The following is a 24,603-nucleotide window of genomic DNA, read 5'->3' as shown; positions in this document are numbered from 1 at the left end:
GTGTATAGACCACGTTTTCTTTATCCTTTCATCTGTTGGTGGATACTTAGGTTGTTTCTATATCTTAGCTATTCAAATAAAGCTGGAATGAATCTGAAGGATATTATGCTAAGTAAAATAAGCCATCACAGAATGACAAATGCTCTGATTCCACTTAAATGAGGAATCTAAAATAGTCAAAGTCACAGAAACAGAAAGTACAATGGCGGTTGCCAGGGGGTGTGGGTGGGGGGAATGGAGAGCTGCTGCTCAACGAGTATTAAGTTTCAGTTATGCAAGATGACTAAATTCCAGAGATGACCTCTATAACATTGTATCTACAGTTAACAATACTGAATCATGCACTTAAAAAGGCACTAAGAGACTAGATCCTGTGTTAAGTATTCTTATGACAATAAAAAACCTAAAACAAAAAAGGCATAGCATCATTCCAGTAAGATATAGGTGGTACAATATCAGACAAAAGATTTATGTCACCAGAAACGCCACATGTTATGATGGTTATGACAACAGATTTACCAGTTGTGTGATAATATAGGTATGTTGTTATATGACCCTGAAATTTTGTTTCCTAAATTGAAAAATGGAGTTAACACTTCTATCACAAAGTTGTGAAAATCAAATGCTATAATACTGATAAAGCCATCGGGCAACCCGATAAAGACAGCCATTAATGGTAATAAACATAATGAAAAAATCATGGGGAGTAGTTATAGCAGGAAAGAAACTGAACAGAATAACAAAGGATAAATCAGGTGTATCATTTGCATAAAAATTTCACAGAATCAGTATAAGCTATAATAATGAAATTAAAAATAAAGCCTGATTTTTCATTAAAATCATTGTTTCTGAGTACTACATGTTATATCTTATTTCTTTTTGTTAGTTGCTTTTTGTTTGTTTTTTAATTTTTTAAACAAAGTGTGTTTGAATTGCTTTCACATATGCATTACACAAAATAGCATTCTCTGGATTTACAAGCTCGGAGAAAGCATGCTTTCGTGATACAGTATGGGTGAGAAATTCACGTAACTTTGCATACAATAGCTTAATGTTTCATGTACAACATAAATTCAACATAGTTGTAGACTTAGAAGTGAAAATTGAGGGTGTATGAACCACGATATGCTACAAAACTTCTCTGCCTAATTATCACAAAGGAATTGGGAAACTAAACATTGCCCTCTTAGTTGTATTTTACCTAGTGGCTTCTGAGATTTGGGTATTATTTTTATTCTTGTTTTCCTATGAGAATTTTAAATATTATTCAGTATCTTTCTCTCAATACTAGTTCAGGGTCTCATCATGTCACACTACTCAACGTTTGTTAGAGTCTCAAAATGTATCAAAATGTCCATTCATCACCCTGTACCTCCACCCATTCATATTTACACCAAAAATATGTTAACACAAAAATACATTTCAAAACCAATCATGGAAATAATAGTAGTCTCTTCTTAACATTAATATTGCTCTTGACTACTTCAGCAAACTCAAGTTGATCCTAATTTTCCAGCCTCCTTTTTTGAAATCACTATACTCTATGCACACTGGGATATTTGTCATTTCAGCATTTATGACTCTGTCCTTTTTTTCTGTCCTTGTAGTCTTTACTATCTTCCACATCCATCAATACTCCACCCATTTTTCTAAATTCAGCTAATGTGAACATCTTTGTTCACTTCATGAAGTCCCCTTATTTACAGTCATCACCTTGTTGAAACAAGGCACACATTATTTTTAAAATATAATAAATACAACACAAAAATACCTAATTTAATCCCTTAAATTAGAATTAGTGATTTTAACCCTTCTCTCTCCCTGCATGCTGCTGGTACTTCCTTTTAAAGGAACAGGTTGTGGATTCAGACACAAACCACTGAATAGGATGCTTGCCTCAAGTACATCCCAAAATACCCATGAAAACCTTAACTTTCTCAACAGTACAATGAGAATCCAAGAGTACCTAGCTTATCAGATTTTGTGAAGACTGGAGGAGGTAACACATTCAAAGCAGCCATCCCAGGCCATATGTTTATTGTTCAATAGCTGTTTGCTATTGGGAGTATAACTATTATTATTACTGATGTTTTCACCTATGGTGAAGTTAGATATTTACATATATGTTAGCTCTTTGGGGGGCAGACATTTGTACTTATATTCCTCACCATTATTATTAGGACCTTGCTTAGGAAAAATGTTTCCTATATTTTTTAAAGTCAGTTTTATCTCTATTGAATCAGTCATCTGAATACAAACTGCTTCCAATATCACTTGGGCATTGATTGTAGCAAGTGAGCAGAACTGTAGCTACAATTCTAAAAAACCCAAGATATAAATGTTAAGCCTCCATTATTTCCTAGTACACCCTCAAATCTATTTAATAAATAAAACTTGTATTCCAAAAGTTCTGGTTTTCTCATTTCCTTTTCACCTCAGTCCTATTCTCATCACTTCGCACTGATTCTCATCACCAGCCTTTGTTATTTCTACTTTGCAGCTCTCATCCTGTCCAAATTGACCACATGTGTTACATCTGGAGCAGCTGAGAACCATGAGGAGCCCTATACCAGGGGACATTACACTAGGGCAAGTAGAGCGTCCTCAGATGTGAACGTAGGGAACAGCGAACACTATCTGCTTAAAAGCTACCACAAGGTATCTTCTTAGTGTGCTGTCAGAGTCACCCTCCATCATATATCATCTAACAGTAAGTAAATTTGTAGAACTATATGTTTTTTGTGATTAAAATTAAGTACCAACAAAACTAGAAAAGAAATACAATTAAAAATTAGCAATGGTAATGCAATGTGACAATGATATTGTGTATTCTAAAAAGTAAATACCTTCTTGCAATATGAAATAGTTCTAATGTCTAAAAGCTACAGTCTTTGGGCCCAGTAGTTCAACTCTCCTCTATGCTCTGGGATGGTTTAATTTTCTAACCACTTTTCTCTACTTCAACCACAGCAAAAACTTCCTTCACACAGCCCACTCCGACCTTACTTTGGCCTATCCTTGGCAGGAATACATCATTTGCATATCAAGTTAACCTTCGTTTCTTTCTCATTAGCCCAAGAAAATTAAAGGAGTGTTCTTGGCACTCACATGATCATAATCCTCAAGCAAACAAACTTTTTTTTTTTTTAAAGACTTTATTTATTTGACAGAGATAGAGACAGCCAGCGAGAGAGGGAACACAAGCAGGGGGAGTGGGAGAGGAAGAAGCAGGCTCATAGCGGAGGAGCCTGATGTGGGGCTCGATCCCTTAACGCCGGGATCACGCCCTGACCTGAAGGCAGACATTTAAGGACTCTGCCACCCAGGAGCCCCAAAGCAAACAAACTCTTAAGGTTTTACATGATTATGAGGCAGTTACCCAAATAATGTAGAATGTACTTATATTATTTTTTCAGATTATCATCAAAGTGAACCATCTGCAACAATTCTACAAGATAACTTGCTGATGCCCATTTGAAACATATTGCAAGAGAAGGCAAATACATTCTGATCTGTGGAAATTCACCGAAGTCTATTCTGCTATTTTTCTTAAGTTTCAAATACATCAAACTAATGCCTTTCTCACCTATATATCTAACCTGTATTTCCACTATCTTAAAGTTTGGTCCCAAAGAAAATAATTTAGGCACGGAGACAAAGATAAAGGAAGAAAAACACACAACCAGAGTTCAAGGGCAAAGAAAGGGTCATAGTGGAGGAGGGAGAATGGAACATAAGATAAAAATGGACCAAGGAGGTGAGCAGACAATGGGGTTTAGTACTACTACTCTGTGTGTTTCCTGTAAAATGTAACATTGGTAACAAACAAATTAAAGTTTTTATGGATAGAAATGTCCCCTTGAAATAGATTATATGAGGAATGAGTGCAGAGGAATCAATTAAAAAAAAGGCATAAAAAGCAGAAAGAGTAACTTGGGTAATACATACCTCCAATGATAGGCTAGATCCAGTAAATGCAAGGTCTTTGAGAGTTCATGAGAGGAAAAATATTTTGATTAATATGTTGTATATGAGTTAGTCTTTATATCTATACTGATTGTGAATGAAGATGCCATTCAGAAACTGTGTACTATATATAATAAAGATTTTTAATAAGTAATTCATAATGATGTCATTGCATCAATATGGGTGGCCTTTAGAAAACTGTTTAATTTTGTACAAATTATTTTTCTGACAAAAGGTGAACCAGATCTGATAAAACATGAAACTAAATACCCTACAAGTTAAGAATTGAACGCTAACATTTCCATTTTTATCTGGCATTGATTTTAGGACTAAAATGTAGTGAAATATCATGAGGAAAAAAAAAAACCTTTTTACAACTGAACCAAGTATATTAATATCATAACTATGGTGTTTTCATATCAAATATTTAAAGCAACCAAGTGAAAAAATAAAATGGTGATTTGGAACATTTTAAACAGGGGGTGGGGGATTTTTGTCACTCTCTCACTCTTTTTGTACCATTTGCAAACTTTTTTTTTTCTTTTCTAGTCTTGATTCTAATCATAACTTAGGTCTTCCTACTACCTCACTTAGCTACTAATTCAATTACTTTTGAAAAACTGTCTTTGCTAATACGTGGAGTTTAGAATGTTAATAGCTAATGAAAAATATATTGCCGAGCTGTTAAATTCACTCAGAATGAACTATGGGGGCGCCTGGGTGGCGCAGTCGTTAAGCGCCTGCCTTTGGCTCAGGGCATGATCCCAGCGTTATGGGATCGAGCCCCACATCAGGCTCCTCCGCTATGAGCCTGCTTCTTCCTGTCCCACTCCCCCTGCTTGTGTTCCCTCTCTCGCTGGTTGTCTCTATCTCTGTCAAATAAATAAATAAAATCTTAAAAAAAAGAAGAAGAAGAAGAAGAATGAACTATGAACTATGCTATGACGCTTTTTCTCAAATACAAACATCAGAGTGTTTTAAAATTTAATTTACAATATAAATGGTGGTAGTGTTTCTTCAGGATGGTACTTGTACAGGTCTACCCTCCAATGTGATTCAAGCATTGAAAGATTAGGAAAGAGAAACCTAGAAACCATTATGGACTTGCTCTAACCACATTTTGCTCAGTTAGTAGTGCAAATGAGGAACACACTGCCTCTGGTGGAAATAATAATGAGCAGCCAAGAAGAAATCTCCAAGGAATCCTGACTTTTTCCACCTCACTTAGCCTTCTACAAAGTAAATTCAGACTCCAATGTAAGAAAGATGTTACCTGCCCAAAAGTAACTTCTCATTGTTTTTTACCAAGATATCTAAATTTCTCAGCTTTAGTATTTCCTCTTAGAAATAAACTTGGGCTCTGCTGGGGTAAACAGCATAATGCATTGAGAGAGATAATTCAAGAAAAGGTTAGATTAGATGTATAAATTAGTCAACAGAACACTTAACTACCACTTAAATAGCATTTTGGCCTTGGAGACTGTAACTAAGAGCATTTGATTCAAAATTTTGCATAAAAGCAAAGCCTTATTCTTGGTGGAAGGGAAGAACCAGACAAAACATTTTATTTTAATCTAGATATATTGGTTGTCATTGTAGAAATGACCTTGGAGATAGCCATTAAGCTTCACTGCATTTCTTAATGTCCCTTTGGTTCTATCATAAATTGAGATCATGACAATATGAGAGTATTTATAGAGTTAATATTTTCCAGCTCTCATCTGGGTCCATCTTTCTTCAGACTTCCTGCCCAGTATATAGAAAAGGCCCATTTGGAATTTGAGAAAACATCCAGAGACTTCTTTGAAAAGCTATACTCCTCCTAAATTCATCCATTTTTTTTTTATTAACAGATGTAAATTTGAAGAGGAAATACCATATACCATAAGCCATTTGGGAATATTCTGTCTCGTAAGGATGACTTACACTTTTCATTTGAATGGCATGGATGCTGAGAACTTAAACTCAAAACTCATCTGTACTCTAGCTCTGAATCATTCCTTCTGTGAACTCTGCGTGCATTTTTAAGATAAACACACACATGTGTATAAAGTATGTGACCTCACTGGCAGTTATCTGTAGTGTCAAGTACCACTGGCAGATACCCAAGGATTGACTGACACGCATCTTATAGAACTGGAGTTAATTAATAGGTCTACCAATTCCCAATTGTACTACAGGAAACAGAAAATCTGTTTAATACAGTAATCAATGACATACTGTGTGTGGTCAGAAGACAGTCACTATAGGGAGAGAGAGGTTTTGGAATACAGTATTCAGGAGTGTATATATTGTTATTAAAATGCTAGGAGGCTAAATTAAGGTCTATTGTCATAACTGGAAGACTAAGCAAGGGTTCTCTCTCTCTCTCTCTTTTTTTTTTTTTGCAAACTGTTTATCGTTATTTAAAGGAATTGTTAATTTCCTCCTACAAGATCTGTGGCTATTAAGTAATAAAGGGAGTCTTGATTTGCTTCAAAAGTGATGTCTACTTCTGTGGCATTCAGTTGTATGAAATGGTAGGTCCACAGTATCATTTTCTAACAATGAGTTTCAACAATTTGAGGAACTCAACGTAAGATAATGAGTTATTTTAAAGAAATAACACTGTAAAGAGAAAACTGAATGTTAAAATGTCTCCAAGGCCATGATAAAAGTGAAAAGCAAAATGTCTTTTTTGTGTGTGATGAAATTATTTGTAATCTGTAAAGGCAGGACAGAGGTTTAAAAAGGGTACTATTTCATTATTTTATGTAGTGTAAGGCAGGTAACAGCAAAGTATTCGTGCTACTTATAAACTAGAATATAGGACAAAGATATGTCCTAGTTTTATATGAAAAGCCATCCTTATAAGTAAAAGTTTCAAATTTCATGACAGCAAATCCAACAATCCTGTTATAGCCTCTTCTTCCAGTCTTTCCATTGCTGTCATTCTTTTCCTAAGGGCATGAAGCACATCTTCTCCCTTCTTCTCAACTTCACAAACAGCACAACCGTCTAAATCCAAGGGTAGGATTTTAAATACCAGTATAGATCAACTTAAAACAGATTCTCTCTTAAGGTAACTTAAGCATTAGAAAATTAAATTTTATGTTGTCTAGACAAGCTATCTTGATAATACCTTTTCCAGAATTTCCTAGATGGACTGTCTAGACTGTCCCAAATTCCCTCAGATGACTGCATAATCATCTTTCCTCTGACCTCCTAAAGAGTCTGGAACAGTAGTTCCCAATGTATAGCTGCCATGCAAATCAAGATCATTGAGCTTCTGAAGGAGGACCTCTCTCAAAAGCTCTGTTTCAGAATCTTGGGAAAATATCTGCATCCTAATAATCCTACCTCAAAGGAGATTAGAAGGGAAGCATTTATTTATTTATTTGTTTATTTATTTATTTATTTATTTAATTTTCCTGGGTAAATGGCCTGGCTCCAGAACCTATACCTCTCCTTTCCCTTACTCACCCATACAGGGAGCAATTAATAGTTGATGAATTACAAAGGAAATATGCTGTGAACTCTACTTAACAGCAACTTCAGATAGACTTAAAAAAAAAAAACAATATTTGGGGGAAAATGATAAAAATACAAGAACAAGATATGGTATTTTAATTTAAATGGCCATCAAAATCATCTAAGCTTTAAATTTAAAAATGAAGGAAATTAAGATAATTGCAAGAATCACCTGGTAAAGAGGAGAGCCCAGGGCAGTAATTTATAATATCTGATAAAGTGAGGTACAAGGTGGCAATTACTAACATGAAAGACAGCAACAGTCTGAAATGTAGATTTATATTTTAAAAATGATAACTGACATTTTTTTCAGTACCTACTACCTATTAGACAATGTTAAACTCTCACGACAGTCATACATAAACAGAGACACAAAGAAAATAAGTAGCTTGTTCCGGATCAAGCATCTAGTCCCAGCTGAGGTCAGACAAAATCCCTGCGCTCCGGGACATAGGACACATGTTTAACAATGATGGGATTAGAACTCCTTGAGTTTCTATAACAAAAAATGCCAGTGGGTCATGCCCTTACTATGAGGGTTGGAAGGCAGTTGGAGTCAACCTCCCATTTACAATATATGGACACTGAAGATCAAAGGGGTTCTTTTCAGTTTTGTTTTATATATTATGAGACAGAGTCTCAGAGAAGTTAAGGAATTTTTCCAGTGCTCCAAAGCTAGTAAGTTGTAGAACAAGATCAGAAGCCGGATGAGACCCCACAGCCCATGTCTTTTCTATTAACCTGTGCTAGGAGCTCAGCTCTCCTGATTCCATTGCCCTGTACAGCATGATCCCTGAAAAACTGAAAAAAAGTACAATATGATATGGAAGAAGTTTTCTAGAGCTTTCTCCCAAATACAGGGTAATTAGGCAATTACCCCAGGCCTAATTCTGGGGGTGCCTGACCATAGGAATAGCTGAGAAGGAAGCAAAGAGGGAGAGATTTATCCAGGAGGTGCTAAAAAGTTAAGCATACAAAGTCTCCTGGACCATGTGCAGGAAATTATTTCTAATTTCATCAGTATGAAACAAGTAATTTAAGTAGAACTGCCTTTTCTTTAAGTTAGTTTTTCTTCAAACTCTTGGGTATTTCAGCAAGTATACTATACATGCTTGTATCGGAGAGGAGGGAGGAGGCACAGGGGGAACAGGCTGATGAGGAGCAAATGCCTGCACTGGTGAGACTTGGGGAAGTATTTTAATCTTTCCAGGATCATCAGTAAAGTAATAATAATTGTGTTTAGTCTAGAAACCATACAGTCTCTAAGGTGTTTCCTTATACAAAAAAGTTATAGCACAAACTGTTTTGATTTCTAAGCCTTTCAGTTGAAAGAACATTTTTGTATTAATTTGAGATACCTTAAGAAAATTTAGGGAGAGAATCTATAAAAAAAAGTGGCTAACATATAAATTATATTTTATCTTTAGGATTTCAGAAATATTTGGGGAACAAATCCTTTATTTGTTGAGTATTTCCAAATTCCAATTTGAAAGAAAATTCTGTCACAAATGATTTTTTCACAAGAATGCTTTTGTTCTTCTTGGCATTTTGTGCCAAAAAATTATAAAACAGCTTATAATTGAAGGCTACTGGTATGCCCAATTCATGGAACTGCTTTCAGTACTCTTAAGTTTTCCTTTAAATATTTCCCTAAATCTCTAGTTTTAATTAAATTTACCTAACTTTAATTTCCTCACTAAAACATCCTTTATGTACAACAAATTAAAGAAACATTTCTTTTTCCTTTCCATACTGCTAAAATTATAGCTCAGAATACAGAAACTAAGCAAAAACACAAATGTGAGTAATTTAGGCCAAACATGAGATCAGATCATTGTGCACATATATGGCATCCTTCCTTAAACCCTAGGCAGAAGAAAACAACTGGGGTGGCAGACACTTCTGGCTGAGGATGGAAATGGAGGGGAAAGCTGGCAATATACAAATGAAGGAGGTAACAGTACACATTCAGCCTGCTGACATCTGCTGCACATGCAAAATGGGTTGGACTCTGTAAACCAGGGTGAAAGTAATGCTTTCTTCCTTCCTTCCTCCTGTTCCATAGTTATTGCTGAGTGATGGTCTCATTCTTTTCACATTCACAGATTAAAATTAATAACAGCATTTGAATTTGAAGTAGATCCCACTGAATAGCGAACCAGAAGCTAAATGAGCTGAAGAAATTAGTAATGAAGCATTTGAATAGGAAAGGGTCATGGACAAATACCATTTTTTTAAAAAGCCAGCTTTACCTCAGGATGATGTCCAATTTCAATGTAGGTGCAAACTGGATGAAAAGCCCCCGTTCCACAGGCGTACAAGTGAGTCTGATTATAAGCCTTAAGCACCTTGATGAAATTAGCACATTCTTTCTGTAAAACAAAAGGAAAACCAGTGAGTTCTAACAGTCTGCATGACTGAGGGATCCTCCAGGATGCGAGGCATGCTTGAACAGATTTCTTTTCTTTTGTGTCCTTTTCACAACATTTTTAGGGCTTATTTTTCTATTGTTTGTCCATATTATTAAATGAACTAAAATATAGATATGTTATGGTCTGTTAACCATATAACAAATCTTAGAAATTGAATACATATCAGTATAAAATATGAGTTCATCATGGAATGCATAAGATCCATTTTGAAAATAGTCAAATGTATATTCACGTGCTAAATAAGTTCACTGAAAATTATTTTGCTATTGATCATAGACTGTCCTCACTAATTTTGTGTTTTTGCCTATAAACATTTGGAAATAAGAACCAAATACATAACTAGATATGCAGATAAAGATGAAAAGCAGACTATATTACAACAAGGCTGGCAAACATAATAGAAGACTGCGTTGATCCCAGCACCTCTAAGTGTACAACACTCCCAAATTCACCTCTGTGACATGTGACTTTTCAAATGAAAGCTCAGAAAGCATTTGGACTTTCATTGTCAGAGTTTATAACTGAGGTGTTACAATAACGTAAGTACATTTCCACATGACGTTTATATATTGTGTTTGCAGCTGATTATTTTGGTTTTACCTCTATGTCCCCAGAAAATAAGGAGCAGACAACCAAACTTGAGCAGAATAATTATTATTTAAATTCAAATAATTGCTTTTCATCATCTCTGATTTTTCTAGGATGAGACCGATGGATGTCCTATAAATACACTGTCCCAAACGTGAAGTAAACCAATTTAAGGTAAAATAAGTAACTTCCTAGTTATGATTCCCCATTACTTTTGTAACACGGGCTGAGTAGTTTAGAGGAGTAACTAAAATAAACATCTATTTTCTACCACTGTTTTGCCACTTCGATCCTGACTTTTTTGTCTGGTAAAGCATTTTAACATACAAAAATAAGCTCTGAAATCAATTTTTGCAAGTTGCTATCAAGAAAAATTTCCTAACTTGAAGAGTATATAGATCTCACTCATATTTAAAGCTACACTGAGATGAAACAGATAAAACCTAACTTTCAAGACTCTCAACAATGAACTCCCCATTCTCTAACAGCTTCTCTCCTCCCAAGAGGCAAGGGCATGAATGTCTAGGCGGAGGAAAAAGGTTGTGGAGAGGGAAACATCTGATAAACTCATTTACAAATGAGGCATTCATGACTCTTACCCAAAGGATTTATTTGTACTTTAAAGAATATTCAGTCATTTGCAAAGAAGTCATTTTCTGGAAAATGTTTTACAGCACCCCCTTTTTTGAAACATGTAGGTGGCCACATACTCTGCTTTCACATAAAGACAGCCGTCCCTAATTGTGGACTCAATCTTATAGCAGTCATGATTATAAATAACCAGTTCTGGCACCATATGTTGAAACCAAGAAACTGGCTGCATACATACTGGTAAGCAAACGAATATTCTAATAAATAATAGTGGCAGAACCAGATGGATGTCTTGTTCATTTTAGAAAAGAACAGGGTTTCAGTTTGTCTGCCATGCCTTTAAAGATATGCATGCAATTCTGAATACAAATTCAAATTCTCTAATCCCATTAGTAATACCTAAGAACATCCTAGAAATCTGAGAATAGATCCTAGTTTTCCACAATAAAAAAGAGGAAATATTTTATGAGCACGGATACTTGTGAACACAAATGAAGACTCATGTCATATCTGCAACTGTTATGAATCCTAAGATCACAGAATTTGTGAGTTCATATCTCTTATAGATTGGCAATTGATTAGCAATAATTAATAATTAAAAATTCAGGGTTCTTGAAAACCATGGAATCGAGCTATACTGAGTATCATAATTTTGTTCTCTATTAACTGTCAAGCATCACTATAGTATGACAGCTATCCCTCTACAGAGCTGATGGGGAAAAAAACAGTCATAGGACTGACTATAGCTGTGAAACACAGCTCAAGGTTCTACTGAGAATACTGATAACAGAGTCTACCTGCGCTACAAACGGAGTAGACCCACCCTATTGGCCTAAGGCCTGGAATGATCCCGTTCATTTCCCCAGTGAACTCTCCTAGCTGGCAAGCAGGTTGTATTGCTGCCATGCCCGGGGGCTAGCTCAATATTATCTTGAAGTGAAGGCTGATGCAAATAGAATGGGGAGAAATTTCTTAGGTTTGAAGAGTAGGCTAAGACATTTGAAATGAAACAAAGAAACTGAATGAAATAGTTTCAAAACTGGTTAAAAAAAATAGCTGCAAAGAAGCAGTGAATTAAAAGTACTGGACAGAGAAGAACAAAAACTTGAAAGAAGCATTGTTAGTAAGGATTGTTCTTTAAAACAGAAAACCTACATAAAAGAGTATCAATTCTGTCATTCATTTGCCTTCATTCTCTAGCTTGTTGCTGACAAGGGTTTGTTTGTGTGTGTGTGTGTGTGTGTGTGTGTGTGTGTGTGTGTGTGGTGGTTTTTATTTTTTTTTTTTATTTATTTTTTAAATGTTCCAAAACAGGATATTCATTTTATTTGGAAGCAGCCTGGACATTCCTCTAAAAAAGAAGGAAGCATGGCAGAAAAAGGAAACACACTTCACACATTTCTGTTCTAAGGAGACAGAGGAAGAGTGATTCTGACCTTTTCTTGAACCGTGACGATTCTTAAAACTTAGAATGTAATGTACTTTTTGGCATTAAACTACTGCACTGCTTTGCTCAGCACCGGCGGATTTACAACGCAATAAAGAAAATGTAGTCAGTTCAAAATGAATTCATTTTTCAAATCTTGATCCTTTTTGAAACTTAAGTTGATATATACAGACAAGTTTAGCAACAAGTTGGCTTCCCGAGAATCAAGCAACCATACTGACCTCTTATTTTACTGAAATGTACTCCAGACCCACAGCATTATAAATTGTTAACTTTGCCTAGAAGTAAAAGCAAAGGCAGTAGTAAACCAGTAAACCCCAAGGCCACACCTGAGGAACAATGATTCATCATCCCTAGTGACAAACCACTTGCACTTACTTTTTAAAGGTTTCTAGCGCTTTCAGATCAAATTGATAGAGGAATTACACAAAAGAGATACTAGCCTGGAAAAATAAATTAGAAAGAAAATGTCTACCCCCAGAGAAAAGATATAGGAGCCAAATGCACGGTGATTCAAAAACAAACATTACAAATATGTAGCACTGATTAGACTATGTTACGCAGACTTTTCCCGGACGGTTACAAAAATAAAGTCCATCCATCTGTCAAAACAACTGCTCCGTGCATGAAAATTAAAACAGAATTGAGGTGTTTTTAACTAACTTTCGATAATTATACTTTCTACAAAATAATGTAATTTACCTCCAATTCCAATTACCTCCTTGCATGTTCTTAAATTATGGATGGAGCAGTGAAATGTTACTCTAAATAAGAGAAAAGAGGAGAGAAGGCTGTAAAGATGAACAGTTCTATTCAAATATATTCAGTTCATGATTAAATCAAACAACTTGCTCTGGTTCAAATAAAAATCCGCCCAAAATGAATGGGTATAGTATAGCCTTGCCTCAGGTCAGTGAACATTCATTTAAAATAAAAAAGTCTCTAACCCCTCAGTAGTTTATGTAGAAATATTTTAATGTATAATCTACCATCTGGGAAAGCAAAGGAATCCTTTTCCTATCATGATGGGTGGATACATTTTTGCATGGAAATCCATTAATAAGCTTAATTCCTGAAGTTAATCTGTTGACTTTCTTTTTCTCTGGTCAATTTATTTGGCAAGCTGGCTGAATACTAGAGTCTTCGTGCCAAAGCAGTAATCCGTGAGATTGTTCCTGTCACTCACTTCATCCCTCTCTCTATTTAAGCTGTTCCGTACTTAACTAGCAATAATGTTTTGTCTTTTTTTCCTTTTAACACTGTGCTATTACAGGTGGGACCAGATCATCCATAGTCATGTCTTCCTATTACCTTAGGACTCATTAAAGGATGTTAGATATCTCTTCTTCAAAGAAGCATATGTAAGAAAACTAAGATTTAACTGTGTTCTAATTACATTAGCCATCTAATGTTGAATTTGTGACCTGGAATTTCATCCACCTTATGGTATGGTGAGTGGGCTGTTCTGTCCACTTTCGGAGACATTTTCACCTTCACTATTTTTTAAAAAAATATTTATTTATTTATTTATTTGAGAGAGAGCGTATGTGAGCATGTAAGTGGGCGCTGGAGTGGGGGAGGGACAGGAGCTCAAGCAGACTCCCTGCTGAGCTCCAGCAGGACTGGAGCTCAACCTCACAACCCTGAAATCATGACCCAATTTGAAATCAAGAGTCTGATGCCCAACCAAGCCATCCAGGCACTCCTGTTTTCACCTTAACTATCAAGAAGAACTACAGAATAATAAAACCACTTGACCTGCCCACCTTAATGCTTTGTTTTGTTTTCATCTCAGAGAATTCTCTTTTTTTTTAGAGAGAGAGAGAAAATGTGTGTGCAAGCCAGTGGGGGGGGGGGTGCAGAGGGGAGAGAGGGAATCTTAAGCAGGATCCACGCTCAGTGCAGAGCCAGTCACAGGGCTCCATCTCACAACTCTGAGGTCATGACCTGAGCTGAAATCAAGAATCCGAAGCTTAAGTGACTGAGCCACCCACGCGCCCCCAGAGAATTTTAAATAATGATTGAACTAGGACAACAAAATTGGCATTATTTCACTATTTAAGTTTGTGAGCCTATTCATATTAATGAATATTAATGAGCTATAACATCTTTAAAACTATGGTAATTGAAAAATAAATTTTAAAGTAGCTTGAATGATGTGATAGACTAAATGAAGACTCCTACACAGGGTTCCAAATCATTTTATTTCAATGCTCATTTCAATTAGGTGCCCCATTTGACTGATTTTTCACCTCAGGATTGACGATTTGTTTGAAGTTCTAGAAATACTGATTCAGATTCTATAAACATTTTCCTTTCAAATTACTTGAAATCTTCAAACTAGGTCAAAAGGACTATACACACTGGCACCATATACAGAACATGGTATTAGCAAAAGTTGCCCAGTACAATTCTCTTCCACTATTTAAAGGAGTTTTAAGCTATTTCACTTTGAGATTCCATATGGACCAGAGAAACCGATGATATCTACATTTTAGCTTATATTTTCTTTTATATTGTGCTATCAATCTAGTTAATTATCATATTTGTACCATTCATTGGAGTTATTTCATTGTGAATGGTCCATAATATGCACCTAGCATAACCTTTCTTTACCATATATTCAAATGAATGCATATAATGGTAAAATATTACATGAAACCAACCTAAATATTTTACTGCCAAACCAGGAGAACTATTGAAGTAGTCAAAAATCCCTATTCTGGTTTCATCAATAGTATGTGGTTTCCAATTTTATGCAACATGTTGAGTATTTAGTGCTTATGCCTTAAAGCGACTAAGTCCATGATTTACACCAAGTAGGTAGAGTTAGAATCTAAAGAGATTTACTGTGGATAGAATTAGTTGGCATATTTAATTCTAACATATAAGCTTTATCATAATAGAATTTAGTACTCAAATAAGGAGATGAACTGCATCTTCAATCACTTATGAGATACAGCTATGAGGAAGGAGAAATAAAAATGAAATCCAGATTTTAGAGGAATGTTTGATTTCATTCACGTATCTCTCTCTTCTACACAATGTTCTGCTTTGTCTAATATGAAAAGTGAAAATTTTTGGTTGTAATACTTACTGTCCAAAGTACTAAATGTTGTTACATAGTTAATAATATAAAATGTTCTCTTAGCGTATCTTCTAATAAATGGAGACTTCTTGGCCATTTATAATAATTCATATGTAATATATAATCTATATTACTATATATGTATATACACACATAGATATATGTGTGCATAGGTATTACATTAATTTTATAAATAATTTCTGAATATAACGAAAATTTAGAACTTTAGAATTTTAAAATCTGTTTATATTTATTAATATTTTATAAAGATGTTAGTTTTTCTAAGATAGGCATTTACATTTGAAAAGACATTCTCAGAGAATTTAAGAAAAACATATAGGGGCACCCGGCTGGCTCAGTCAGAAGAGTATGCAATTCTTGATCTCAGGGTCATGAGCTTGAGCCCCATGTTGGGTATAGAGATCACTTTAAATAAATAAATAAATAAACAAACAAACAAACTTTAAAAAAAACTAAATAGAGCAAAAGTAATGAAATAATAATAACAAAATAGGAATAACATGTAGGTATTAATCTGATACTTTAAAAACGGGTTAGAATTATTCAGGAAACATTTTTCATTTTTTGTGTGACTATCAGAAAGTTACGCAGGATCTCTGAGTCTCAGTTTCCTCAACTAAAACTGGGATTAATGATATAGTAAAAAGTACTTAGCATAACTCCTTAGAACTTATTAATCAATCAGCAGCTGTTATCTTATTCTTAAAATAAGAAATCATCTGTGTATTTCACGTGAATACTTCCATATATGCTTAGCTCTCACACCATTCACTATACTGTGGGATGACTTGGGCGAGAACTCGAGAACTCAGTAATGAATTGTTCCTTCCTTTTAAGGACAAATAACGGAGTTTAAGCCCATACTTGATGTAAGGAGAGGTGGATTTAATAAAATTGGTATTGAATATTAATCTGTACCCATTTTTGTTACAAAGGGAAATTATATTTTGCTCATTAGAATTTTCATGAAATTCCAGTCTTCCAAGTGTGGAGGACTATAAATTATAATCAGTCTTTTCATCAAAGTGGTACATGGCATAAATCACTGTCAGTCAAACAGCAAATACAGCAATTGTTTAATAGTTGTAGCAGAACTATACTGTGTCAACTTAGATAAGCTGGAACTACATTTCCTAGAATTCTCTTTCCCATAACCTAGTTAAGATTAGCCATAAAAGAAATCTGCACGAGATGTAGAAGGCAGAAGTTGAACTGCAACCATAAAATTCTCAAAGTTGTTCTCATTTGCTGGCCACCTTGTTAACATGGGGCAGCATCTGGGCCTGCAGCTCCTTCACCTTCTACCAGATCTTATTTGTTAACTTCTGTAAGACATGGTCCTGGAACTTGTGCAGCTCCATAGCAAAAAATACCAGCTTCTTCTGTAGGTTGGCCAAGTCATCGAAGTTGGAGGTAGTGAAAGAGACACTGATTCTAGTTTGCCCTTGTGGGTCCCAGTTTATCCTTGCGGGATTCAGTCTGTCCTTGCTCTTCCCACTTGATGGGAGCTTTTCTTCCCTAATGCCAATCCTGGTGACTTAACAAAAAGTTCAGGATCATTACTTGACTCAGAGGCAATAGATTCCAGAAATCCATAGATTTCTCTACCATCTTCCACAACTGTATAAGGTCAAATCCCTGTAATAAAATCCTTTTTAACATCACTCTTACAAGTTCTGGTCTCTGATCAAACCCTAAGTTATAAAAGGAAATATCTTACTACCATAAAACAGCTCACTGTGATATGTAATATAAGAGGAACATGGATTTGATCCATTTAAAAAGAAAAACACAAGTTATTAGTTGATTATTGTATTTGTTTCTAAATGTGAATGGTTCCTCTTTTTAAATGTATATGAAGATTAGAAACAATAAGTTATATTAATTTTGGTATCACTTCAAACACAAAACTAAAAAAAATTTTGATTCACACACATGCACACACACATATACACACACATCTATATGCACATAGTATAGAGAATACAATATATTTAGTATGTTTAGCACTCAATTTGAATGTAATTATGACAATCTCCAAGAATGTTCTGCTCTGAATGCAGGAAAGCTAAAAACAAAATTTAAGATTCCCAGTCTCCTAAAATAGTGTCAAAATTTTAGATACTATAATTTTGCATTCTGTTTTCCTTACCACTCTTAAAAATGTGGTAAAGAGAAATATATAAAAATTAAATGATATAAATAGAACTTTATGAAGTTTTGTGATGTCCTATGGACATAAGGGTGATTTTTACTACTACAAGACCAAATCAAAGAAAAATAGTGAAATGTTGACCATAGCCTATTTGCCTTGAGACAGAGTATATTGAAGAAAAATATTCCCAGACTTCATGTTAAATCTATGATGTGATGGTCAACATACCCTCAGAAATGAGTAGAAATCCATTCAGATTTTTAAATATATAAAGAACCAGAATGACTGTTAGAAATTGCATGTCAGTTTGACCTGGGACACCTGCTAACTATGTAGTTAGAAGTCATTGGCCAAAACCCCAGAGGAACTGTCCAAATCATTCTAATGAACCTTACAAGGTATAAAATGCTTACTCTACCCTAAAAGTATGTACACTGATACCTGGGTGATATACAGTGTCTAATCAAACCTACATAAGAGTTTGTCAACCAATGTCAAATATTTGAATTTCATTTCAATCACTGAAGGATACAATTAAAATTTCCACTTTAAAAAAAACAAAAAACAAAAACACACAATCTAAAATCCCAAAACACTCTGAGAGTTTTTATACACTGTCTCTATTTTAAGTGCTAGCCTTACTTTGCAACTGCATTTAAATTTTAATCTTGAATCTAAAAGATTAAAAAAAAAACCTAAATTTATATATATGAAACTTGGTTCATAGAAATTCAAATATAATAATTACTACCTTATCTTGCCATATTAGAAAACATATTAATTCAAAATATGAATAAATTCTAGTTTCTAAAAAAACTTAAAGGAAAAGCTCCGTTTTTTATGTATCTTCTGTCTAAAATACAAAACTGGTTCTTTAGTTGCTTTGAAAGGAAATGTGTACCTTACAAGTGAATAGGAGTTACATAAATTAGTTAATAAAATTAATGCATTTAGAACAATAGCTGGTATATATAGTAAGCTCCCATTAAACATTAGCTACTATATATATATTTATATGTGTATATGTATGTATTTTTTAGTCCACTTACATGGATATTTTTCTTTTTTCTATTGAAGCGTAGTTGACACACAATGCTACATTAGTTTCAGATGTGTAACATAGTAATTAGATAACTCTATATGTTATACTATGCTCACCACAAGTGACCATTATTATTATTACTACTACTTCTGAATGCTGGATTTATTTTGTTGTTGTTTTTTTTAAGATTCATTTATTCGACAGAGAGAGAGAGAGCAAGTGAGCACAAGCAGGGGGGGCAGCAGAGGGAGAGTAAGAAGCAGGCTCACCACTGAGTGGAGAGCCCGATGCGGGGCTCGATCCCAGGACCTTGAGATCATGACCTGAGCTGAAGGCAGACGCTTAACCGACTGAGCCACCCAGGTGCCCCTGAATGCAGAATTTAAACTGTAATCGTTTTGCTCAGTTTACCTGATACTGACCCCTAGGCAGAAGTAAACACACACATGTGCATGTGCATGATAGTCTACATTCATTCCTGTGGCTTTTATAAGATTTTTACTAAATGTCATCAAAAATCAGTGGTCTATACACCTGAAGTGTCATCAGATTTCATCATTGGGAATTATATTTAAAAATGAACACAGTGACCATAGTCTTCCATCATCTAAAACATCCACAAAAACTGTAGCCAATATTGTCAAGAACTGTAAAGGGTCTCTGATTTTGTCTAACTTATCAGATAACAAGTTACTCAAATAATTTCACGGATGCTGGCAGAAGTTACATGGCTCCTGAATCAGAGATAAAGGACATTATTACCCAGAAAAATAACAACAGTCTTAGAATCAGAATTTCTTCTGCCAGTTCCCCAAGCTCCAGTTCCTAGTGGGCAATACGAAGAGGGCCAGGTGACAACCCACACATGCAGTGAGTTCCATTATAGCAGAGAAGCCCTGGGTTAAGGGAACCTGAATATTTTACAATAGTCACAAGCATGCTGGCCATTACATTTTGAGGGAGATGTTAGTTTACTGTACTGGACAGTAAGCATACCTGCCCTTTGGTCCCAAGCGAGACACTATCTCTGTTTCTCAAGGCTTGCAAACCAGCCTTTTAAGAAAGAGACACTACCTTCCAGGTCTTTTCACTATACAAATATCCTTTAAAATTTTTCTGTAAAATAGGCAGTCAGTGCCTCTATTTATCAGATGTGCATAACTGTGTCAAAGACCCATGAAAAATTATCTCCCAACAATTATACATCAAGATTTTGAGGTCTAATGAAGCCCTAAGATGTTTATAGAATTAGGAGGTAATTCACCTACCACTTAAAAAAATTTTAACATGACTTGAAGTCCCTAAAACAAAATAAAAAAAATAGAATAAAGTTGCTACCAACTTTGACCTTTAAAAAAGTAAATGAAATTCAAGGATTAATGTGCGTTTTGGACTGTACCGAAACTTAAGATGCATGTGTGGCTTCAAATTCTCCATTGCATTCACTTGGCAAAAAAAATTGTTGCTTAGGCCCTGCAATTTGAGCCATGATAAATTTGATAGACATGTTATAATACATCACAGCATTAAAAATGAATAACTAAGGACAAAAATATAAAATAAATCCCTCAAGAATTACAAAAATGTCCCAAAATTCAGGTGCATGAAAATACGCTTTGAAATGTATCCAACAATAGCAATGTTATGAGAATCTGCTTTTTTTTGTTCATCTCAGATGGTTGAAATTTTGATTTCCAATGATGTTCAAAATATTTCTAACAGTCATACGGTTGCCATTTGGTTTTATTGAAACTTAGTGCAAAGAGAGATGGTTTAGTAGGATAAACAAAGAAGATACAGAGAGCTATTGATTCGAAACAGATTCTTTTACCAGCTTAGCATGTATTCAGTTTTCATTTGCAAAACAGGGTCAAGGAAGTTAATCCCTCAATAGAAATGTTATTGTGAATAACAAAGTGGATTTTAAGGACCAGAAAAAATATCGAAAATCAAAGTAAAGGTGAATAATAGCAGTCAGAATAGAGATATCTGGATTGCATTTATCTCCTTATTCAGGGACTCTGTCCAATAATATTATACATCATTTTTTTTTCAAATTACAACTCTCAAGTTACAACAATGGAAAAGTTCATGAGCATTTAACTCCCCTAATATAGGAATGCCACAACAATATAAAAGGGTAGAACCTATTACACCAAGAAAGCACATATCTGGTATATTCACTTCCACAAAGGGAAAATAATAAATACAGATTAATGATGTTGTCAGAAATGTTTTTATCAGCAGCCTAAGACCCATTTATATTCTCTCGCTCCCTCCATCTACACATACATGTAGAAAGAAAGGAAATATAAATGTCTCTCAGGTTGCAGATTCCCTCTTTACCACAAAGTCCATCTTTGCGGAATAGCTGCTTGAATTCCAGCTGCTGATTTAACATGTGTTTGATGCCAAACTGAGCCGTAAGAAATGATGGTGTGTATCTTTCCAGCTGCCTGGGAGAATGGGAAGGGGCTCAATTTTTTGTATGATGCTATATTTGGTGAACTATGTAGGTTAAGGAACTATGGATGGACAGGAACTATGTAGGTTCAATCTAGTGGCATATCCTGACTTCCCAGGTAGCCGTACTGTCTTAACCAACTTAACCAGACTTAAGACTGATCCACTTTCAAGATATACAAAATTAGTCAGTGCCTTTGCCTTACTTTTCTTATTTTACTCTTGCATCTGAATCTAATACTGAGAAGACAGCACTTCCTCCTGGAAGGTTTGTTTTAAGGAGCTTTATTGGGGCCCTGGGTGGCTCAGTTGGTTGAGTGTCTGCCTTCGGCTCAGGTCATGATCTCGGGGCCTGGGATGGAGCCCTGCATCGGGCACCCAGCTCAGAAGGAAGTCTGCTTCTCCTCTCTCTGCTGTGCCCCCTGGTTGTGTTCTCTCACTTACATGCTCTAATAAATGAATAAAATCTTTTAAAAAAATACAGGAGCTTTATTTTTAGAGGACTTCTTAAGAAAACACTAAAACCAGAGGGAAACAGTAAACTCAGATTCTAGAAACCATGGAGTGCGCTCATGGAGGTCACTAGTTTACTTTTCTATAAATGTTCAGGTCAGTTCCTATTTTGGTTACAATTCTACCTTGGAGTCCTGATGGCTACAAAAACTACTCAAACCTCATTCTTCTGGTTTCAGCACCACAAGGGCTCTTTGAAAGGAATTACTGTCCACATGTCACAGCTATTATTTACTCAAGATACAGTACAGAATTTCTATCAAACTATGTGTCACTTTAAAAATCAATGATATTGAATGAAAATTCTTAAAAACTCCTTACCTTTAGTCTTTCTTTCTAAGTGGTTAAGAAATTATTGGTAAAAACATTAATACTATCCAGGAAGTCAATTAATTGCTATTTTCTAAAATCTCACATTAAGAAAGAAATGGAAAAAAAGCATGAATAATGAATTATGAATAAATGAATAAATGCCATGTATTTTATTTAAATAAAATAGATATGTAAATTGAAGTACATAAATGAAGTTTCCTGAAAAGAAAATAAACTTGAATAAAATGCATTTAAATGCATAAAATATATTTTGAATAGTAGGTTAATGAAAAGCACTATTAAAGGAATAAATGGGTTACCAGAAAAATAGTAGGAAATATATTTTACTAATTGAATATATTTTATAGTGTTTGGTGTTTAGTGTTTGGAGCTAGAGGAAATATTTGTTTTTTTTTGAACCAAAATATATGAAAACTGTTGTGTTTTTCTTTCATTAAATAAGTGCTAACAAAGAGAAAACAAAATATACAGCAAATAAACGGATTTAATTCAAAAGAATGTAAAGTAATAACCAAAGAACATTTTATCATGTTACATTAATTAGTTCACTTTTGAAAAGATTAGTATGGCTAATATTGACATACCATTAAATCTTCAAAAATTTACCTCTCTCAACACACCTATCTCTACCATAATGTATGTGACATGATTTGTAAGCTGTCAGAATGTTTATTACAAGGCAGTATGAAATGTTCAGGTGCCATGAATACCTTGTATCAGACTTAGCAAACTTCGCATGTCTTAGTTCCTTTTAATTTAGTTCTTTGAACCCCATAAGCATTTTCAATAAGCCTGGAAAATAAACTAAAGTTGCCCTTCTTAGAGAGGAAACCTCCGAAGTCACAATTAGGGTTATCCATAGGGCACTGTGCAGCTCAGGACTTTACTGCAGCTGCTGAACTCATTGCATCTGGGCTAACACCAGAATCCCTCCGTTTCGTACTGATACCAGAGTGGAAGGGGAGAGAAAGGAAGGAGAGGAGAGGAGGGAAGGGCAGAGGGGAGCCATAAAATATGAGGGAAATGCACTGAGGTGAATTTTGGAAACCACAAACACAAAAGATTATCTGCTATCTTAGCAACTCAATGAGCTGATTTAATCATTAAATCAAATATGTTCTGTACTTGGGTACAGTGCTTATTATAAAATACAGATATTTTTGTCAGATCAGTATCATATTATCTTTAATTTTCAAATCGAATTGAATAGTGTAACACTACAGTGGTCATGATCTTTAAAGAGAACCAAATTAATCACATTAATGATGTTTTCATTAGAAACTGCCTAAGCAACTTTACTGCATATACTAGTAACACTAATAATAGTATTTGTATCGTGCATTACAGTCTATGTAATAATTTCACTTGTGATTGTTTCAATCTTATAGGAATGCTGTGAGCTGGTTGCTGTTATGCCAACGGCCTTGATAAAACCAGAATAGGTATTTATTAGAATCTCCACAGTTCAGTTTCTGTGTGTTAACAAGCAAGTTCAAATCCATATATGCCACATGACACCAAAAACTTTATCAGAGGCACAGAAATTCTGATCTCAACTTCTTACTACTCAAAATGTTCTAAAATTCTGAATGAAAAGATTCTGAATGAATATTCTGAATCATTCTATTTCCTGATCAAGAAAATGGGGGTAGTGATACCCACCTCATAAAGTTATTAAAATTACATTTACAAAATAGCATTTAAATTATCATAGTACTTGACACAGGAAAGATTCTCAATAATTATGTTTCCATGTCTTCACTATAGAAAGGGAAAGAGTCTGTTTTTAAAAGTCACAGCTGTATACCAGTAAAATCTCAATTTCTATCCATCCTTAGTTATTATCACATTGAAATCCTTCAACATAATCTGATGTTAGTATTTTTTTGTGTATTCAGTTTTGTGTTTTGCCTTATACCTGTGAAATATTTTCTTCTTTTAAATAATTTCACAAAAACGATTAATCTTGTTTGTCACAATTGTAAAATATGTAATGCCTCATGTAATGGATAAAATAATAAAGCACTCCAAAAGAAGTACTTGCATGCGTACAGTTAATGAGTCATTGGGGGTATCAGCATAAAATTCCTGACTTTTCTGGACTCCTACTTCATGTTCTTTCTATTTACTCCTTTCCAATAGCCCTAACATATGCATCAATTTGGGATGGTTTAATATTTGACAGAACACCTTTTTTTTTGGGGGGGGGGGTCCACTCTCACCTAATCAGAAAAATGTTTATTGTACTATGAAGGCATAATGTAACTTACCAACACTGTATTTAAAATGCAATTTTCAAGGATGAAATTTCCCATGTTTGCTAATATGTAATTAATCAAGGATGGGGAATATCTGTACTTCACGTTCCTTTAACTTCCTTCCTTTACCTGTAGCCAACACTGCTACCAGATTGAGGCATTCTTTCCCCATGAACTCAGATACCACCTCTAAATC

General features: G+C 34.8%; 1 protein-coding gene across 2 annotated transcripts in view; it reads right to left on the bottom strand.

Annotated features, from left to right (window-relative positions):
* Positions 1–24,603, bottom strand: part of SEMA3A (semaphorin 3A) — a 446,060-nt gene that overhangs the window by 114,403 nt on the left and 307,054 nt on the right. For both annotated transcript variants that reach the window (XM_045793365.2, XM_045793366.2), the window contains one exon: positions 9,729–9,848. In XM_045793365.2, the coding sequence (XP_045649321.1) occupies positions 9,729–9,848 (120 nt within the window). The remainder of the gene's footprint in view (positions 1–9,728; positions 9,849–24,603) is intronic.

Source organism: Ursus americanus, chromosome 3 (genome assembly GCF_024610735.1).
Source record: "Ursus americanus isolate L20-20 chromosome 3, mUrsAme1.1.p, whole genome shotgun sequence".
Lineage (NCBI taxonomy): Eukaryota > Metazoa > Chordata > Mammalia > Carnivora > Ursidae > Ursus > Ursus americanus.
The sequence above is the reverse complement of the archived record's forward strand: the minus strand, read 5'-3'. Positions and strand labels throughout refer to the sequence as shown.